At 34.4% G+C, this 16,961-nt stretch overlaps 3 protein-coding genes across 3 annotated transcripts; 1 reads left to right on the top strand and 2 right to left on the bottom strand.

The window, feature by feature from the left end:
• Positions 1 to 343: 343 nt before the first annotated feature.
• Positions 344 to 5,998, bottom strand: LOC124641159 (probable enoyl-CoA hydratase). The gene is made up of 6 exons (XM_047179152.1): positions 5,740 to 5,998; positions 5,205 to 5,437; positions 3,919 to 4,069; positions 3,312 to 3,461; positions 2,763 to 2,960; positions 344 to 677 (listed from the first exon to the last, which is right to left on the bottom strand). The coding sequence occupies exons 1-6, from the start codon at positions 5,900 to 5,902 to the stop codon at positions 547 to 549; spliced, it is 1,026 nt and encodes a 341-aa protein (XP_047035108.1). The 5' UTR covers positions 5,903 to 5,998; the 3' UTR covers positions 344 to 546.
• Positions 5,999 to 6,232: 234 nt separating this feature from the next.
• On the top strand, positions 6,233 to 11,544 carry LOC124641161 (derlin-1). The gene is made up of 5 exons (XM_047179154.1): positions 6,233 to 6,607; positions 7,226 to 7,429; positions 7,859 to 8,007; positions 9,364 to 9,474; positions 9,843 to 11,544. Exons 1-5 carry the CDS (start codon positions 6,455 to 6,457, stop codon positions 9,976 to 9,978), a joined length of 753 nt encoding a protein of 250 aa, XP_047035110.1. The 5' UTR covers positions 6,233 to 6,454; the 3' UTR covers positions 9,979 to 11,544.
• Positions 11,545 to 11,883: 339 nt separating this feature from the next.
• Positions 11,884 to 14,742, bottom strand: LOC124641162 (NADH dehydrogenase [ubiquinone] 1 beta subcomplex subunit 9). Its single transcript, XM_047179155.1, has 3 exons — positions 14,585 to 14,742; positions 13,086 to 13,228; positions 11,884 to 12,122 (listed from the first exon to the last, which is right to left on the bottom strand). The coding sequence occupies exons 1-3, from the start codon at positions 14,683 to 14,685 to the stop codon at positions 11,929 to 11,931; spliced, it is 438 nt and encodes a 145-aa protein (XP_047035111.1). The 5' UTR covers positions 14,686 to 14,742; the 3' UTR covers positions 11,884 to 11,928.
• Positions 14,743 to 16,961: the final 2,219 nt, after the last annotated feature.

The following is a 16,961-nucleotide window of genomic DNA, read 5'->3' as shown; positions in this document are numbered from 1 at the left end:
CTGTTTTATTTCTCCATTGGCAACTCGTGAATGTTTTACCTAACAAGTTGATTCGATATGCGGCTTGTCTGTTTCAGATATAATATACTTCCCGGGTTTTTTGATGTCTTTGTATAATTCCAAAAGTTCTTAGAATTAAAATGGGAAATCATGTATGTAAAATGCAAACATTTATACCTGAATGGGCCTCAGTTATTGTATGCCCAAATGGGCCGAGTTTATGTGCTGTACCCATGTATTTTATAATACCTACCTTTAATTACACAAAGCAATAACGATTAATTACGTGACTTCAACTAATCTTCTAGTCTGCATACTGAATGTGAGAAATGAAAACAAAAAGTCTGTTTTAGAACTTTGTGCTAACAGATTTTAATAAACAAGTGCAGTTAGTACATTTACATACTTAAAATCAACCATTAGAATGACTAGCTTAAAAATACAAATGCCTTTGGCTCAACTTTGGCCAAGCGGTTTACTATTGTCCATTTGTAAACAATCTTACTTATAAATCAAACAGTCTTATATTTACAACAATTGAACTTATTAGGATTTAATATTATCTTCTTTTTCTTTCTGCTTTATTTTGATGGTGACTTCATCTGAAGTTTCTTCGAGTTCCCAGTCTTTTAGCTCGACCTCTGTTAGCTTGTAGAATTTACCGTGTTTGCCTATACCTGGGAAAAATAAAGAATTTACATGAAGTATTTTATATACAACTAGCTGTTTCTACTTGTTTCCGGGCCCGGTCAAAATATGTGTTACTAGGGGTTAGTCTTAGCTGCCAAACAGTTTTTTTTTTATCGGTTCAGTAGTTTCGGAGCCTATACTTTATACGAAATGTTTCTAATATACACTCTCAGTCTCACAGGAGACGAGTTGTGAACGGCACTGCTAACTTTAAATTAGGTTTGTTGCAGTCCAAAGTATTGATACTCCTCTAAATAGCGTTTATTTATGAGAAAGGGATATTTTTTACCGCGTGGGGACAATATCTAAACAATAGAACGCTTCACATAAAAATACCGAAACTCTTAACATTGCCATCAATCATCATTACACACCATTTAAAGCAGGTGAAAATTTTATCAAAGACGCATAGTTCTTAAAGAATGTTTTGATGTAAAAGAAAGGTCCATTAATCATTATTTAAAACTGCATTATCCGTTTTCTGAAAATCACGTCAAAAACTTTTGAAAACGCCCACGAACTTTCTTCCAGGTATTAGTCCAAAGCAAGATTTAACCAGTTTCTTAGAAATTCTACAAAATTCAAATTTAGAATACACGCATGCTTGGCGAACCCTTTTCATGCTAGCAAACACAGGTACTACAGTTATTAAAACCCTTTGAAATACACGTAAAGTCCTTATAACCTAGATTTTGCATAGGTGTCCGCTTTTTTTGCAAAAGAGTTTATTTATTATATTAGTACTATATATACTATACCACCCAAAACAAAAATGTGAAAGGCTGCCAAGTTCGATAATATGGGAATGCTTCGCCTATAAAAGAAGTGAGATCTGAATAAGTACCAAGTTCCATACACATACCTCAGTTAAAAATAGTTACTTTATAATGATGGTTCTTGGCAAGTTTTCACATAACTTGTTATAAACCTACTAAACGCAATGAATCAAGTATTTAATTTTCTATTAAAACTTGCCAAGTAACATCATTAAAAAGTAACTATTTTTAACTGAGGTATGTGTATGGAACTTGGTACTTATTCAGATCTCACTTCTTTTATAGGCGAAGCATTCCCATATTATCGAACTTGGCAGCCTTTCACATTTTTGTTTTGGGTGGGATTTCATTTATTTTTGTAAGGTTGTTTATTTTATTTTTTTCTTATGATTAAGTTAGTTAAGGAAATGAGTCATTTATACTATCTTTCAGATTTTTGATTAGCACTATGCTTCTTACAAAGAAATGAACTAGATTAACTAAATGGACTAGATTTACCAACTGACTAACATGACATGTTATCATATATTATGTTCGTGGATCAAAGTTACACATTCGTTATTTTCGAAAGTGACTCACACTTGGCTGTTTTCACATTTTTACTTTACTTTGACTAAATACAAACCTTTGTATCGAATTTCCGATCGGTACGACCATTCGAAGATATATTATATAAATATAGATAAATTTAGTTCGTTTTAGTTCCTTAGGGGTATAAATTTACACCGGGTATAAATGTACACCTTCATTATTTTGAAACTGACTCACACTTGGCCATTTTCAGATTTTTCCCTTTACCTTGACATAAAGACCTACCTCCATGCCAAATTTCAAGTCAATACGACCATTGGAAGTGGTCTAGGTTTTTGATGAGTGAGTCAGTCAGTGAGTGTATAGTAAAAATAGCGATTTTCTGACGTCAATATCTCAAGACCTACAATAGGTATGATAATGAAATTTTGTATTTTAGATAAGTGAGAGGGTCTCAACAGATACTAGAAATTTGATATGCGTAAATAAAATAGATTTTGAGTTATAGGGGGGTCGAATTTGGCCCGAAATGGTTCGTGTAATATAACCCACGGCCGGTGTGTCGCTTTTTTTTGCTCGAACTTGGCGGACACACTGCCGTGTGTCTAGATATAGTTAACTAGGTACTATATTAAATAAATTTTAAATAGGTACTATATATAGTTTATTATATTAGTAATAACATTTAGATAGATAGTTATTTGTAAAGAGTATTGAAAACATTTCAACTTCAAGACCATAGACTACAGAATAAATACTACAAACCTGCTTGGAACTTCTTGACTCCTTCCTTCATATCTTCAATAGCATTGCCCAGTAAGCTGTTCATGATGGCCTCGTCCCTCATACTCTCCTCACTGTTGGGGTTCAGCTGAGAGTTGATGGCCGCCATCTTGTCCATGACCATCGCGTTTGAAGGGAACTTTACTAACGATTTGGCTAGCTTTATTGCTTCGCCTAGAGCTGAAAAAAATTTATTTAAAATTGGATTATTTTTTTTATGATCACCAGGTGTTTAGGATGTATAAATCAGATCACCTTTAGAGACTCTGACTGACCCTTTTCTAGGCAAAACTGAAAATGCACTATCCAGGCAAGTAGTATAGTCCATCTTTACCTTACCACCATTAGGTGAGTTATTGGTCAAATGTTAGCCTACTGAATAATAAAAGAGAGACCACTCTTTTTGAGACTGTTATGTTCTTTTTACTGTTAGTATTGAATGTGTTGATTTCAGCCTAGTTTTCTCGAAATGTTAATTAGTTTGCAAATTAGTGTTCCTCCATATCAAAAAACATATCACATAATTCTTACCTGTGCCAGTAGAAGTGAGTTTGCAAGCCAGTCCCAGCCGGTGAGCGTCTATTCCTGTGATTAACCTGCCGGTTATGAGCAGGTCCAGAGCCGGGGACAGCCCAATCAGAGACGTCAGCTTACGAGCGCCGAATAACGACTGGGGGACTCCTGGAATTTGTAGTAAATGGGTTAGGATGGAAGTGAAATAACGATACTAATTTCTTTTGCGCATTTCTGGCAATGTTAATAGTCGGGTATTACTTTTACAGTGGATGGCAGGATGATGTTACTTTTTAACACGCTTATATTAGCTTCACTTGTACCTATGTAAAAAAATCTTGGTATCTTAATTTTTTTTTACAGTTATATTTCGTCTTGAGTTATTTTTAGTCTGATTTTCTTGGATATTTATTGGTATGGCAGTTGTATCAACTGGCGATTCAGGCATTTACTAAGTTACTTTCGTTTTCTTATTATTGTAACTGTTCCTCCTCACCTACCTTTTGGCACTCAAAAAGGCAAAGATTTGAATTTATACTGCTTCATGTAGTATAATTTGGATATGTATGTTTTACCATACATCTGATACATCAAAAAACGTATGTAAAAAGACAAACATACATACCAAACCTCCTTCCGAGACATCCAAGTATAGCCGTATCCTCAATGACACGCAGATCACATGACAGGGCGAGCTCAAAGCCTTCAGCCACCGCGTACCCTGAGACCGCAGCTATTGTGATCTTGTCACATAGAGGACGACGTTCTAGGCGCATCTGGTGAACAAAGATTCAATTAAAATGTCTTTTAAGTGGAACATTTTATACCTAGAACTTTTAAGTTTACATGTACATACATATATTTAAAGTTGTTAGACATATGACCGAAGAAAAACAATGTTAAGGAAGTCTGAATTTGCCAGTCTGCTTTGAGCAAGGTTAGTGATTTACGGACATTCCTTCTCTGTGTGAGAAAAGGCCTGTTCCTCGCAGTGGGCAAGTAAAAAGTTGGATAATGAATCATCATCAATAAATATTTATAATATCATCGATTAATGAACTGTAAACATGGTTTGATTATTTGAAATTATTGATCATTAGTAATAAACTATGTAGAAAGGCATGTGTCAAAATTACCCTTGATCTTTGTATTCTTATGATGCACTCATCAAATATTCTTATCATTTATTATGATACATTTTTAAATAATTAATAATTACTAACGCTTTAAAAGAGATAAATAATGTTAATATATTTTTTATTTAAAAACTCCTTTAAACAGCCAAAAATGAATGTAAATCTACATAATTTAGTAATTATTATATTAATCATTATTGTAAGCAGTAGTTTATTTGTTTTATGTGAATTAGTGTTAAAAATTCTATTAAGATTATACACGTAGGAGTATAATTGGTTAACCTAGGAACCGGTAAATCGAATCAACTTTTGTAATGCATTCAGTCAAGAGCTAATAACCGAAACATTACAAAAACTCAGTTTAACACGTAGTAACTATTTAGTAATCTGTGGTTTAACTCTTATTAATTCACTTGCTCTAACAACTAATAGAAACATGGAATACAGTGTAAAATTCTTTGTCTATCCGTTGCTTACTTTATTGCAAAACTTTATCGCAAGCAGTGAAAACCAAATAACCAATATTTGTAAAAGTTTGCCAATTAGTGTTCGTGTTTTTCTATATGTAATTTTTCTAATAAATACCATTTATTATTACTGTGAAGCATTTGTGAGAGTGTTGTGTGGCTTATTTAAAAGGTCATAAAATGTATGGTGCTTTGTTTATGCGTAAAACACTAGTACTCAGCTGCATCCGGTTAGACTGAAAACCGACACCAACATAGTTGAGAAAAGGCTCAGGATGGTGCTTTGGACAGTTTTTTTGTTTACTTACCGCTGCATCTTTAAGGTTATGGTATCCGACTGTGCCAATATCGTTCATATTGAAGCCCGAACAAAAGGATCCACCTTCTCCGTTGAAGACCAAGACTTTTGCTTCCGGATCATTGTCGAAAGCATTAATTGCTTCTGTCATTTCGTGAAGAGTGGCTATATCTAGACTGTTACGTGTTGGCTGACGGTCTATGTTCAGTGTCGTGATCTGCCCAAATTTCTCAACGACAACGTCTGCAAGATATTTTAAATTTTTTATTAATTATAAATGAATGGCGATGTTAATTGTAGTTCAGCTTTAGCGTCTAGTGCCAGCAAGACTAGGGTTATAGCTTTAATGACTGTAAGTAAAATAAATGTGCATAATGTATAAAGTTTTAACATTAGAGAGTTAATCATGTTAATGTATTTTGTATAGAGTATTATGTAGTTAAATTATGAATTGAGATACAATACACAATTTAAATACTACTGTTACGACAATATTTTACGTAAGTTTAATATACTGTTACAAAAATATATAATTTTAACCTCACTTTTTTTTTGTACTTCAATTTTTTCCGATTCTTTTGGTTCATGCTCCTCCGGTTTGTCTTTTACAGCTGCTTTAGCTTGAGAATCACTGGAACATAATCGTACTGCATACCGTTGCATAGGTATGTTAGTTACAGAAATTAATCTTTTCAGAAGAACTCTCATTTTGTCGGTAATCAGCAATTCAATTTCAAAACAAAACAATAAAATTCCTCGCCGTTCGCTCGCAGCCGATTCGCCGATTCGAGCGAAAAGAAGTGCGAACAATTGTCAAATTTGTCAATGTCAAAATACAAAGTTGACACACCTATCGTCTGTTCTGAAACTTAAAAACTTATTTTGTTACGTTATTACAATAGTGTAAAAGTGAAACTATAAAATAATTAACTGCTTATTTATTGACTACTTTGAAAATAATATTCGCAATGTTTTAACATAACAAACAAGCCAGGTACAAAATCTTCAATGCAACCGCAACGTAGCAACACCGAAGCGAATTGTCAAAAACAACAAAATCATCCTCTTGTCTTGTTGGTTGAATTTTCTCGACAAATTCTCTAAGTACACGTGTACCTACAATTTAATGTTAATAATTTCATCATTAGTATCTATTTATGGTCAAAAGATCGCTGAGTGTTGTGGTCTAGAGTGTTGTGGAAACTGTTCGTAACCTTTTTCGTTTGTGACCCAATTGTTTGTGTTTACATACTATATAAAATGTCTGAATTTCGGGACTGGTACCTGAGTGTACCGTTCTTCACTCGTTACTGGCTAACTTTGACCATTGGACTGAGCTTATTGGGCCGCTTTGGACTATTAAACTATTACCACTTGGTACTCGACTTCTATGCCATAGTCAATAACTTCCAGGTAAGGAAAATGTTGAAATAATTAGCTTAATCTATCAAATTTATATACCTAACAATATCTTTAGGGTGTTTGTAAATTACACCATAAAAACAGCAATTACATTGTGACATGATCTCATCAAAATAAAAGAAGTTAAAAGTTTCACCAGTCATCTAGTCAATAAAAGCACAAATACTGTAAGAGAAACACCAAATACTTCAACAGTACTAAAAAGTAGTAGTTAATGTTCAAACAGTATACTAACAGAATTAATGCAATGGAATGTCACAAAAACATTGTAATTCTGACAATAAAATTTGCCTCACTTGCTTTTAAATGTACTGATAACTAGCAACTTTGAGTTTTATATCTTTCTTTAATCATTCCTTATTTGAAGTTATAACTTTCTTATTAACCTATATTTTTTCTATTTGCCTGTAGGCTAGGCTAAAGTGTTTCAAGCATGCTGCCTAGTCTTTCACAGTTTTTATTTCTTTGTTAAGTTTTTTCAAGTTTCCTCATATTTATTTAATTACTATCTTGTATTCATAACGTTTAATTGACTTCTTGAAGCCAAAAGGAATAACTTTAAAAAACTGACTTTCATTAAATTTCAATTATGGAACTTTTTTTCCACAGATATGGCGGCCGCTGACAGCATTGTTCTTCTACCCGATCAGTCCAGGCTCCGGATTCCACTTCCTGATCAACTGCTACTTCCTGTACAACTACTCGCAGAGACTTGAGATGGGAATGTTTGCCGGAAAACCTGCTGACTATTTCTACATGCTGCTGTTTAACTGGGCCTGCTGTGTGTTTGTCGGACTGCTTGTTGGCTTGCCGGTGAGTAATACAATATTCTAATTATGGTAAAATACTAATTTGTTTTGTTTCATTTTTTTTATTCATTGAAAGAACTACAATAAAAATGATGTACTATAATATTATAAAGCTGTAGAGTAAGTGTGTTTGCTTTATAATCATGTGCATTTCTAAATAATTGTAATATTCTCTACAAGTTAACATAAATAACATTAATTAAGTGAAAATTGAATTACTCATTAGCATTAAAGCTAGATACTCATAATAGAGCCTCATAGATCAAAGGTAATCTTTTATCTATGAGGTCACATCATATAAACAAAAAAAAGTTAACATAGTAACAAGCATATTCCATTAAGTATTTATTAGGAGGTCAAAGACAACACTCATATCTACAAAAAAAGCCTCAATTCGTTGACTATACATTAATCATCTTTTTCTTATTTTCAGATTCTCATGGACCCCATGGTCCTGTCCGTACTGTACGTCTGGTGCCAACTCAACAAAGATGTCATCGTCTCATTCTGGTTCGGTACCCGGTTCAAGGCAATGTACCTGCCATGGGTACTTCTTGCTTTCAACCTTATCATCAGCGGCGGGTGAGTTCAACCTCTTTAGCTGATCATGACAGTGAGGAAGGTTTTCGAAGAGTAAATAGCACTAACGTTTATGCAAGCAAAAAAAACTTTAACAAACTGATCCTAACCGCTTAATTCTGACAAATACTATGTTGAAAAACGCAACACAATCTGTGCAGCCCATCGCGCACATACAGGTCACGCTGAGAACCTCCTCTTTTTAAGTCAGTTAAAATAGATGTACTTTGCATATTGTTTGCAGTTTCGATACCAAATATCATTCAAATTGGTACAGCCATTGGTTGATGACTTGGATTTATGTAGGTATTAGTAAAGATGAGTTAACATAGAAGTTTGGAACAATGACTAGTGTAAAATATCGAGGTTATCGTGAACTATATCGTGGGCGATATTGTCGCTCACGATGACTGATTGTTACAGTAACACAGATACAAATACAATAATAAAATGAATAAGTTTAGTTTTAGTTTTTTTTTGACAAACTTCTTAACAGTAATAAATGATGCATCATCATTAAACAAAGGTCACACTTTCAAAAGACTTAACCAATTTTCATCATACATGTATGGACATGTATGATGAAACTTACTAAACTTATAACACCCCTCTTTTTTGCAACTCGGATTTATTAACCAACTAGCTTCTGCCAGCGATTTCACCCGCATCCCGTGGGAACCTCTGCACGAACCCGCATAAAAAGTAAATAAAAGCCTATAGCCTTCCTCGATAAATGGGCTATCTAACACGGGAAGAATAGGGTATTTTAGTCTAGATGAGAAAAAAATTAAAAGTGTATTACAATGATTGTTTAGAGGAAAAGCAATCGGGAAATGTTAGTTTCACTTCGTAATGTACATAAATATATTTTTTATTGCAGTTTAAAGTTTTTAGGTTTTTTTATCTGTCTTTGAACACTACGAAATGTCGCCGCCATGCTAATGACGTCATTACGGTAGGTACTCATTATTAAAATTTTCAATACATATCAAAAAATGTATTACTGACAGCTGTAGTACTAACGTAATGACGTCATGACCAAAAAACAATCATGGCGTCCGTTGTGTGCCGCGTTTTCGCGAAATACGCGGGAAATTTGAAATTATGATAAAACAATTAATTTATATTCGTACATAACGTGAGAAAAAAAAATATTTTTAATTTTTTAGAGATATATTAAGACTAAAGAATTTATTTAAGAAATATTTCAAAAATGCATGTAATACCCTATTGTTCAAATCGGACCAGTAGCTCCTGAGATTAGCGCGTTCAAACAAACAAACAAACTCTTCAGCTTTATAATATTAGTACATATAGATAGGTACTGAAACTGTGTTCTAAATCTTTGTATTGTTCCAGTGGTGTTATGGAACTGCTGGGTATCCTGATTGGTCACCTGTCATTCTTCCTGCTCTTCAAGTACCCCCAAGAGTTTGGCGGCCCAGCCCTCCTGACACCTCCTGCTTTCTTGTAAGTATTACATACTTGCATTTATTAATGGAAGAAAGAGGTTGTCATCATCTGCCTAGCCTTTTCCCTAAATTGGGGTTTGGCTTATAGTGTCACTAGATGAAGCAGAGTACCAGTGTTTTACATTGAGCGACTGCCTGTCTGATCTCTTTGAACCAGTAACTTTGGCAACCTTTGGATACTACTTGGTAAAACTGGTTGCCAGACATTGAAAATAGTGAAAAACCTTCTTTTGAAGAGTTTTTTGTCATTCTGAATAAACTATTTTTATATTTCGAAGATAGTATCAAGATTTATAATTATTTTATTAAGCTTTTTTTACTATGTAAAAAATAAGTAAGAAAATTAACGAGTCATTATTTCTCCAGAAAACAGATATTCCCCGATACAAGGTACGTGGGTGGTTTCGGCACCGCGCCCCAGGCTAGGGTGCCCGCGCGGCCGGGCGGGACTGTGTTCGGCGGACACAACTGGGGCAGAGGCCAGGCCCTCGGCGGGAACTGATTGAACAACGTCTAAGTCATATAGTGAGAGACATTCTTAGAGAATACCAAGTGTCCCGGTTTCAAGATGTGATTATGGTCGTACTACTGTCATTTTTAAAAGCTTGTATATGTATAATATAAATTAATTATTAATATGTTGCGTTTTTCGTTCTCTTTATTTTGTTAAGTAATGTTCATGATCACAACTTGAAAATTAGAGATACGAATATTTACTATAAAGTTAAAAATATCGATGTTTGGAAAACATATTGTTTTCTGAAAGCTTTATTTGATGGTGTTTTTTATTAACTTTATAGTGGAGTTCATTTTGTGGAATAGGGTTTGTGCTCATTGAAATGTGTTTGTATAAGTAGGTAAAGACTCAATGCTGTTTCTTCATGTCGATATTCTAATAAGAAATATATTAAAATGTGGATACAGACAGACCCGAGACCGTTATTTTATTCCCTATCACTTACCTATGTAATATATGGACTTCATACACCGCTTAAAGACATTTTTCTTTAATTATATTTAGTGCAATCTGGGTGAAGATTTTTTTATTAATTAAACTTTGTTAAAAAAATAATCGCATCGACTCAGTGCTGTCTGTCTGAATACACACAAATAAGATAAGGAAAATGCTATGTTTTGAGTCTGCTCAACGGTTTCTATGTTATTCAAAATCGAATTATTGTTCACTTTAATTGCATAATTTTTTGTTACTGATGCATAAGGCTATATTTAAATGAATTATTTACACGTGGCTCCAAAATGAAGCACACATTACTTTGTAATGAAAAACCTATTTAAAAAATATAAGTTGTATCTAAAGATAGCATTTTCAGTATACCTATGTATTACCAAATACCAACTATGTATTGTAAATATGCAATAATATAACACTTGTCATTTGAAAATATTGTGTGTGAAAAGTTTATTTTACTGAAATGTAATTATTTTTTTTTAATAAGGTAACGTACACACATCTGTGTATATATAAGTGTATAAAATCAACGAATGGGTTGAAAATGGGAATTTATAAAAGCTCCAGGTATTTGCGTGCGAATCTCGGGAACTCCTGAACCGATTTCGTAACAAAATTGCTATCTTATAGATTGTGTTTGGAAATTGAATAAATAATGTTAAATGTAAAAAATACCTTTTGCTTGTGTAAGACCTGTTTCCCATTTTCATAGTTTACGTTAGAATTAGATATTGTAATGATTTCATTTAGAGTAACATATTATCTCCACTGAGCCTTGCATTTATTTTTCAATCATCATCATCTCAGCCATAGGACGTCCACTGCTGAACATAGGCCTCCCCCTTAGATCTCCACAGATACCGGTATCTATTTTTCAATAAGTCTAATAAAATTGAAGAATTTGATACCTTTATTTGCTGTCGCACAGATTAACAACTCACCTAGTTTCATTGGAACTATACTGTTCCATAATTTCATGAATTGACTTTCAGCTCCTATTCTATTGACGAAGATTTGAAAATATTATTATCATAGATTAGATATATTTCTGTAACAAAATTGTCAACATTGTTTTAACAATAAAACACAAGAATTAAAGACTGGTTTTAATTATTTTTACTTCTGTACTAAAGATTTGATTAGGCTCAAGAACTGCTGAACAGTTAAACTACTTTTACGGATTTCATCCGTAAAAGTAGTTTTATTTAAATGTCTAATATTCGCGTAAGTGTCAGAAATCAATAAACTGCTGAACAGATTTGAATTTTTATTTTTCTGTTAGAAAGCTACATTCTCTGTGCTAAACCAGGGCTATGTTGTATGTATCCAAGTGCGAGAGAAATTGCGTGGCACATCTAGCAGTCCATAGGAAGAACACTTGAATTTAATATTAAGAATTTTAGCAGGCTGGTGAAGAAAGCAATAAAACTAAGCTTATAAATAAACGAAATTCACTATATTACACAACTATACAACATCGCATCAGTGCTTCTCATCCTTCTTGTCGGCGGGGCCATGTTCCTTCTCCCACATGGCAATGAATTCTTTCTTGCGTTCCTCACGGCGCTTGAAGTATTCCGGGTAGTGAGCCTTCTCGAGGGGGTGCCAGTAGTCAATGACCCAGTCGGGGGGAGTTACTACACGCTCGTGGGCGACACCACCGACGCTGGTGGCGACTGGGGATGATAGAAGCAGGATTAATATAATATAGAGGTGTGTTATGAAATGTGCATATGTTAATTGGCACGGAATATTTTAAAATCTATGGATGTATTCTGCACAAAATGTAATATTTTTTTAGAAACTCTTGTCCTCTTGATTTTGTAAAAAGTATGATGCATGAATGCTTTGCATTGCTTTGAATATTAACATTTAAGAGCAATATTTTTCTATACTCTATCCACGGAAGCAAGAGCTAAAAATCAGACAAAATCACAGATACTGCGAACATTTTACACAAAAATGTGACGTTTTGTTATCGGTCGGGTTATACCGCCATCTTGAAAAAGTGTCATTCTTTGTTTACCTTTTAGCTCTTGCTTCCGTGGATAGAGTATAGTCTATTCTATTCCAGTGTTGGGCAAAGGCAACCACATGCAGAATATTCAGTTATGAGCTAGGTTTAATTTTACAAATATACTTTTGTTAAATACATTACTATTACTTTTGTATTATTACTTTTGTTGCACATTTTCAATTGGTACACAATAACTGACATCAATTTTGAATTAAAAATAATGAGATGCTGTAGAATATTTTACACAAAAATACTGTCTGCCATCCCATGTTCCTGAAAGCAGTACTTCAGAATAAATATCAGTATTGTAGAAACACAAAAAAAAACTTTTCTTTATGGCAATCTGCCCCAATTAACGGCAATTTCTACCAGAGACATGACTGCAAAAAATAATCTTTAAAAACAAGCTTTTATTTAAATGCACTAAAAAGAAAAAAAAGACTTACTATACTTAACTTTTACTGTCAACTTATAATGACATTTTTTGTCAAATTTAACATAGGCATTTGACACAATTTATATGTTTTAAAAGCTTGTCGCGAGATTTAAGTACCTACTCGTAATTTAAAACTAAGAAAGTATTACAATTAAATAAAAGCTTGTAAAAAGGAGAATATCTTACAGTTTCTGGGAATAGGATGCTGCAACATGAACAATTCATTCTCGCCCTCCTTCAGCAGCTCAACGGCTTTCCTCATGTCGGTGACCTTGGCATTCTTGTTGAACCTGTCGCGGAGGAGCACCGCTTGGTAACGGTACACATTGCTGGAATAGCACAGACAATTTGTTATTATTTGGCAAATATTAGTAATACTCGTTAACCAGTGTTGCGACATCTTCTAGAGTTAAATCATTCCTGTGCCCAGATTAAAGTTATTAATCTATGTATCTACTGCTGTGTAAGTTATTTTCATTGGCTTCAGCCATTTTTGAGGATAAAAGAACAAAAATGTCAATGAAAACAGAAAAATTGAGTCGTGGCAGCTGGATTTATGTATCCAAATAGAAATTGAAGTTTTCAGAATAATAATTGCTACTATGTGATGTTCACACTACAATTTTAACAGTACATAATTGATTTCTTAATTCAGTTTGGATAATTTGGGTATGTTTGGTTTTGGAGGTAAATACCAAACGCATTACTGGCACAATAGTTACTGGTAAAGAATACGTAAACACATTTCATATGTTTAATACTTTAACCAACAACATTCTAAGAATTTACTGGTTAGTGTGTAGCAAAGGGTGTGCAAGGCTTTTGGGACTTAGAAAATTTTTCATAAAAAATGAAAATTTCTGAAAATGTCTAGTTTTTCATTTCTATCGTATAGAATACTTAAAAATAAGACGAAAACCATCTGGGCACCTTTTGCCTAGGACCAACGGTTCACCTGAAAATGAGCACTGAAGGTCATTGTAAACAAAGGCAAAGTCGACGGAGCCCCGCTACGCGGGGCTCCTACTTCTGGGTGGTTTAAAAAAAAATAACCACGAAGGGGATGGCGGGGTCTTGCAGACCCCGCCATCCCCTTCGAACCTAACCTGTCCGAGTCGGGGTTGCCCTAAGTCGGGGTGTCCATAGTCGACGGAGCCCCGTTACGCGGGGCTCCTTGGTCCTAGACAAAAAGTGCCCAGATGGTTTTCGTCTTATTTTTAGGTATTCTATACGATGGAAATGAAAAACTAGACATTTTCAGAAATTTTCATTTTTTATGAAAAATTTTCTAAGTCCCAAAAGCCTTGCACACCCTTTGCTACACTCCAACCAATTTACTTACTACTATTTACTACCTGCCTTTACAGTGAATTAAATAGATGATTAGAAACTGTTAAGCTACATTCTAACGACTTTAATGCAATTAAAAGTAAGGCAGTACACTGTTTTATTTTATCTAAACACTACTAGGGCTGTGTATTGAAAACAAGACTTTAGCAACCTTGCAGGTATTGGAACTTGAATAAGACTTCAGGCGGGCATGCTATTTGCCAATAAAATCTTTAAAAATTAAAAAGGTATCTGAAAAATAAAAGTTAAATTGGTTATGTTTGTAAGAATTACGTAACGGGGAAAACAAAGGAAAGAAAAGCACGTAGTTGAAAAAAGTATGTAGTAAACTTTACCGTCTATCATAGTACGCCTCCAAATTACGTAAAGCTCTTTTGTAAAGCGAACAAACTTTTTGAGAATGAGTTTTAACACCGAGCAGAGGTAGATGCGCCATCTTTGTTGTTTTACTGCAATGACAATTGAGTTGTCAAATCAATCAATGTCGCGGCACAGATCTTTTGTGATGACCATAGACCCTCAGAAACCAGAAAACCTAGTTTATGCTACTTACTTTCCTATTTGCTAGATAAAGATTTTTATACGTTTACATTTTTATGGAAAGAAATGCTTGCAAATCTCAAACTCAAGCCCGCCATGTCTAGGCATGCAAAGCGAGCACCGCACGCATGCTGTATTTGAACAGCTTTTATGTTGATTAAACTATCCATCTCTAACAAAACATGCTTCTTATTTCTAGGTGCAATATAAAAATTACATTCTCAGTTCGACGTTTCCATCTTCTCCTTTAGAATAATTAGCTTTTCCCAGCCCATCCTTCCGTAGATGGACACTGTATTTCATTTATTTATCATAATTACACAACAGTTAATATTCACGGACTCGTTGAGTTTACCTATTACTATTGGGTACTCGTACAGTTTGATTGCTCGCACTAATTTAATACATTATTTAGTGAACAATATCCGAAGAGCCTTGAACCGCGGGCGTCAAAGATTTGTTCACATCTGTTACAAGGTCGTCACGCACGCCACAATACATGCAACAACTATCTGCAGTAAAATAACGCATCCGTTCAATAATCTGTCATTTAAAAATTGCATGGTTATGCTCTGAAGCTACCAAAACACAATTTACGTTGAAGGTTTTTGCAATTTATGGGCTAGTATTACAACATCTCTCGTATTGTATGCATAGCCGTCGTCGTTGTGTCATTAGTCAAATTCGTATACCTACCTTAACCTAGTGCCTCTACCTATGCAATAGCGCATCCTCTGCACGTAATATGTAGTCACTGTAGATATTAATTGAGCATCATCAGCTGGCCATCTGGCCAGCTGGTCATCATATTTTCTGTTGACCCATCTCGCTACAGATAGCAATCCTGAGGAAACTATAACTCGCACCCGGATAATGGTACCTATAGTAGCTTACAGCTTAACTAAACCTAACGATTTCTTAAATTAGTCCAATAGTTACCGAGATAAGCGCTTACAATGGCTTGTGGTGGGCTATTTCATTTACTTACCCATAAACCTTAAGGAAAAATTGACAGAAGAAGTCGGAAATGTTTTTAATCCGACATTTTACGAACATTAATTTGGAGTTTTGTAAAATGCATAGTGCAATGTTTCCTAGCCCTGGCAATACAAAGGTAAGGAGGAAGAAGGCTCATTTGACCCCAAAGACATGCCTTACAACACTCTCTTAAATAGGTACTAAACCTACTCTATCATAATACATACGCAATAGTCAAAGTGAATTTATATTCAAAACGCTAAGTGCTTACCTACTTAGGTATTATAAGGTCGGGTCTAAAGAGGGGTGAGCATAGTGAATTAAGATTGGGGTTTTGATAGTCTGATTAACCAGGGGCCCGATTCTCCTAAGTTAATAATGTCAAAATCGAATAGAAACATGATCGCAATAGCAGTTTTAACCCAGAAAGGCTTAATGAAATTGAAATTGTTACTTTTAGAACTTTTGAGCGACTTTTGCTGTGATCAAAGTATGCTGCTGCAACATGATTGTTTTCCAAAGCATCTGATGATTTCAAGCCACATAAAAAAAAGTATCCTTAATAATCTTCCGATAGGTATCAGAGGTCTGTGCCCAGCAATGGGACAATAAAAAGTATTTCAAGTTAAACACGGAAAAAAGTTACGAATTTTGAGCGTTTTGAAATGTTCTTGTGAGGAAGTATCTGCATAATAAAATAAATGTTGGCCATTAAGTAAAGAGTTCTTACTACTGGATGGCCTCTGTTGACGTAGCCATTACAGTGGCCTTGAAGAAGATTTATACTGTGATAAATATGCAGGTCCAACCTCCAGACAGAGAAGTTTTCGAAAATTAAGTCTTCTTACGTATTCTCGCTACGTTTTTACATATTATTTCATTTGCCTAAGGCCTAAGGAATTTGTTTTATGGCAATAGGTCATAGCCACCTACTTGGTAGTTACGATACTCTATCATTAATATTAATCATCAAGTATGCCATAGGCTGCGTCGTCAAAACGAAAAATTATGAATGCTAATGAAACAACCAATCATTAACACAACCTTTTATTGCGACGTACCCTGCAATCACAAAAGCAACGCTTGAATTATATTGCATTAAAATTCTATCAAAATGCAATCACGAAAAAAAATTACCGACACGATATTATCGGGGTCAAAGAAAGTTAGGGAAACCGCGCGGTGAGATGACCA

Source organism: Helicoverpa zea, chromosome 22 (assembly GCF_022581195.2).
Source record: "Helicoverpa zea isolate HzStark_Cry1AcR chromosome 22, ilHelZeax1.1, whole genome shotgun sequence".
NCBI lineage: Eukaryota > Metazoa > Arthropoda > Insecta > Lepidoptera > Noctuidae > Helicoverpa > Helicoverpa zea.
The sequence above is the reverse complement of the archived record's forward strand: the minus strand, read 5'-3'. Positions and strand labels throughout refer to the sequence as shown.

What these genes read in the sequence shown, in the direction of transcription:
- LOC124641162 (XM_047179155.1), bottom strand. Translation starts at nt 14,685, where the DNA reads ATGGCGCATCTACCTCTGCTCGGTGTTAAAACTCATTCTCAAAAAGTT. An exon ending in GAGGCGTACTATGATAGACG is followed by an intron (nt 13,229 to 14,584) that starts GTAAAGTTTACT and finishes GTGCTATTCCAG; the next exon opens with CAATGTGTACCGTTACCAAG. An exon ending in GCATCCTATTCCCAGAAACT is followed by an intron (nt 12,123 to 13,085) that starts GTAAGATATTCT and finishes TATCATCCCCAG; the next exon opens with TCGCCACCAGCGTCGGTGGT.
- LOC124641159 (XM_047179152.1), bottom strand. Translation starts at nt 5,902, where the DNA reads ATGAGAGTTCTTCTGAAAAGATTAATTTCTGTAACTAACATACCTATG. An exon ending in ATAACCTTAAAGATGCAGCG is followed by an intron (nt 4,070 to 5,204) that starts GTAAGTAAACAA and finishes TTTGTTCACCAG; the next exon opens with ATGCGCCTAGAACGTCGTCC. An exon ending in ACTCACTTCTACTGGCACAG is followed by an intron (nt 2,961 to 3,311) that starts GTAAGAATTATG and finishes AATTTTTTTCAG; the next exon opens with CTCTAGGCGAAGCAATAAAG.
- LOC124641161 (XM_047179154.1), top strand. Translation starts at nt 6,455, where the DNA reads ATGTCTGAATTTCGGGACTGGTACCTGAGTGTACCGTTCTTCACTCGT. An exon ending in GACTGCTTGTTGGCTTGCCG is followed by an intron (nt 7,430 to 7,858) that starts GTGAGTAATACA and finishes TCTTATTTTCAG; the next exon opens with ATTCTCATGGACCCCATGGT. An exon ending in CTGACACCTCCTGCTTTCTT is followed by an intron (nt 9,475 to 9,842) that starts GTAAGTATTACA and finishes TTATTTCTCCAG; the next exon opens with AAAACAGATATTCCCCGATA.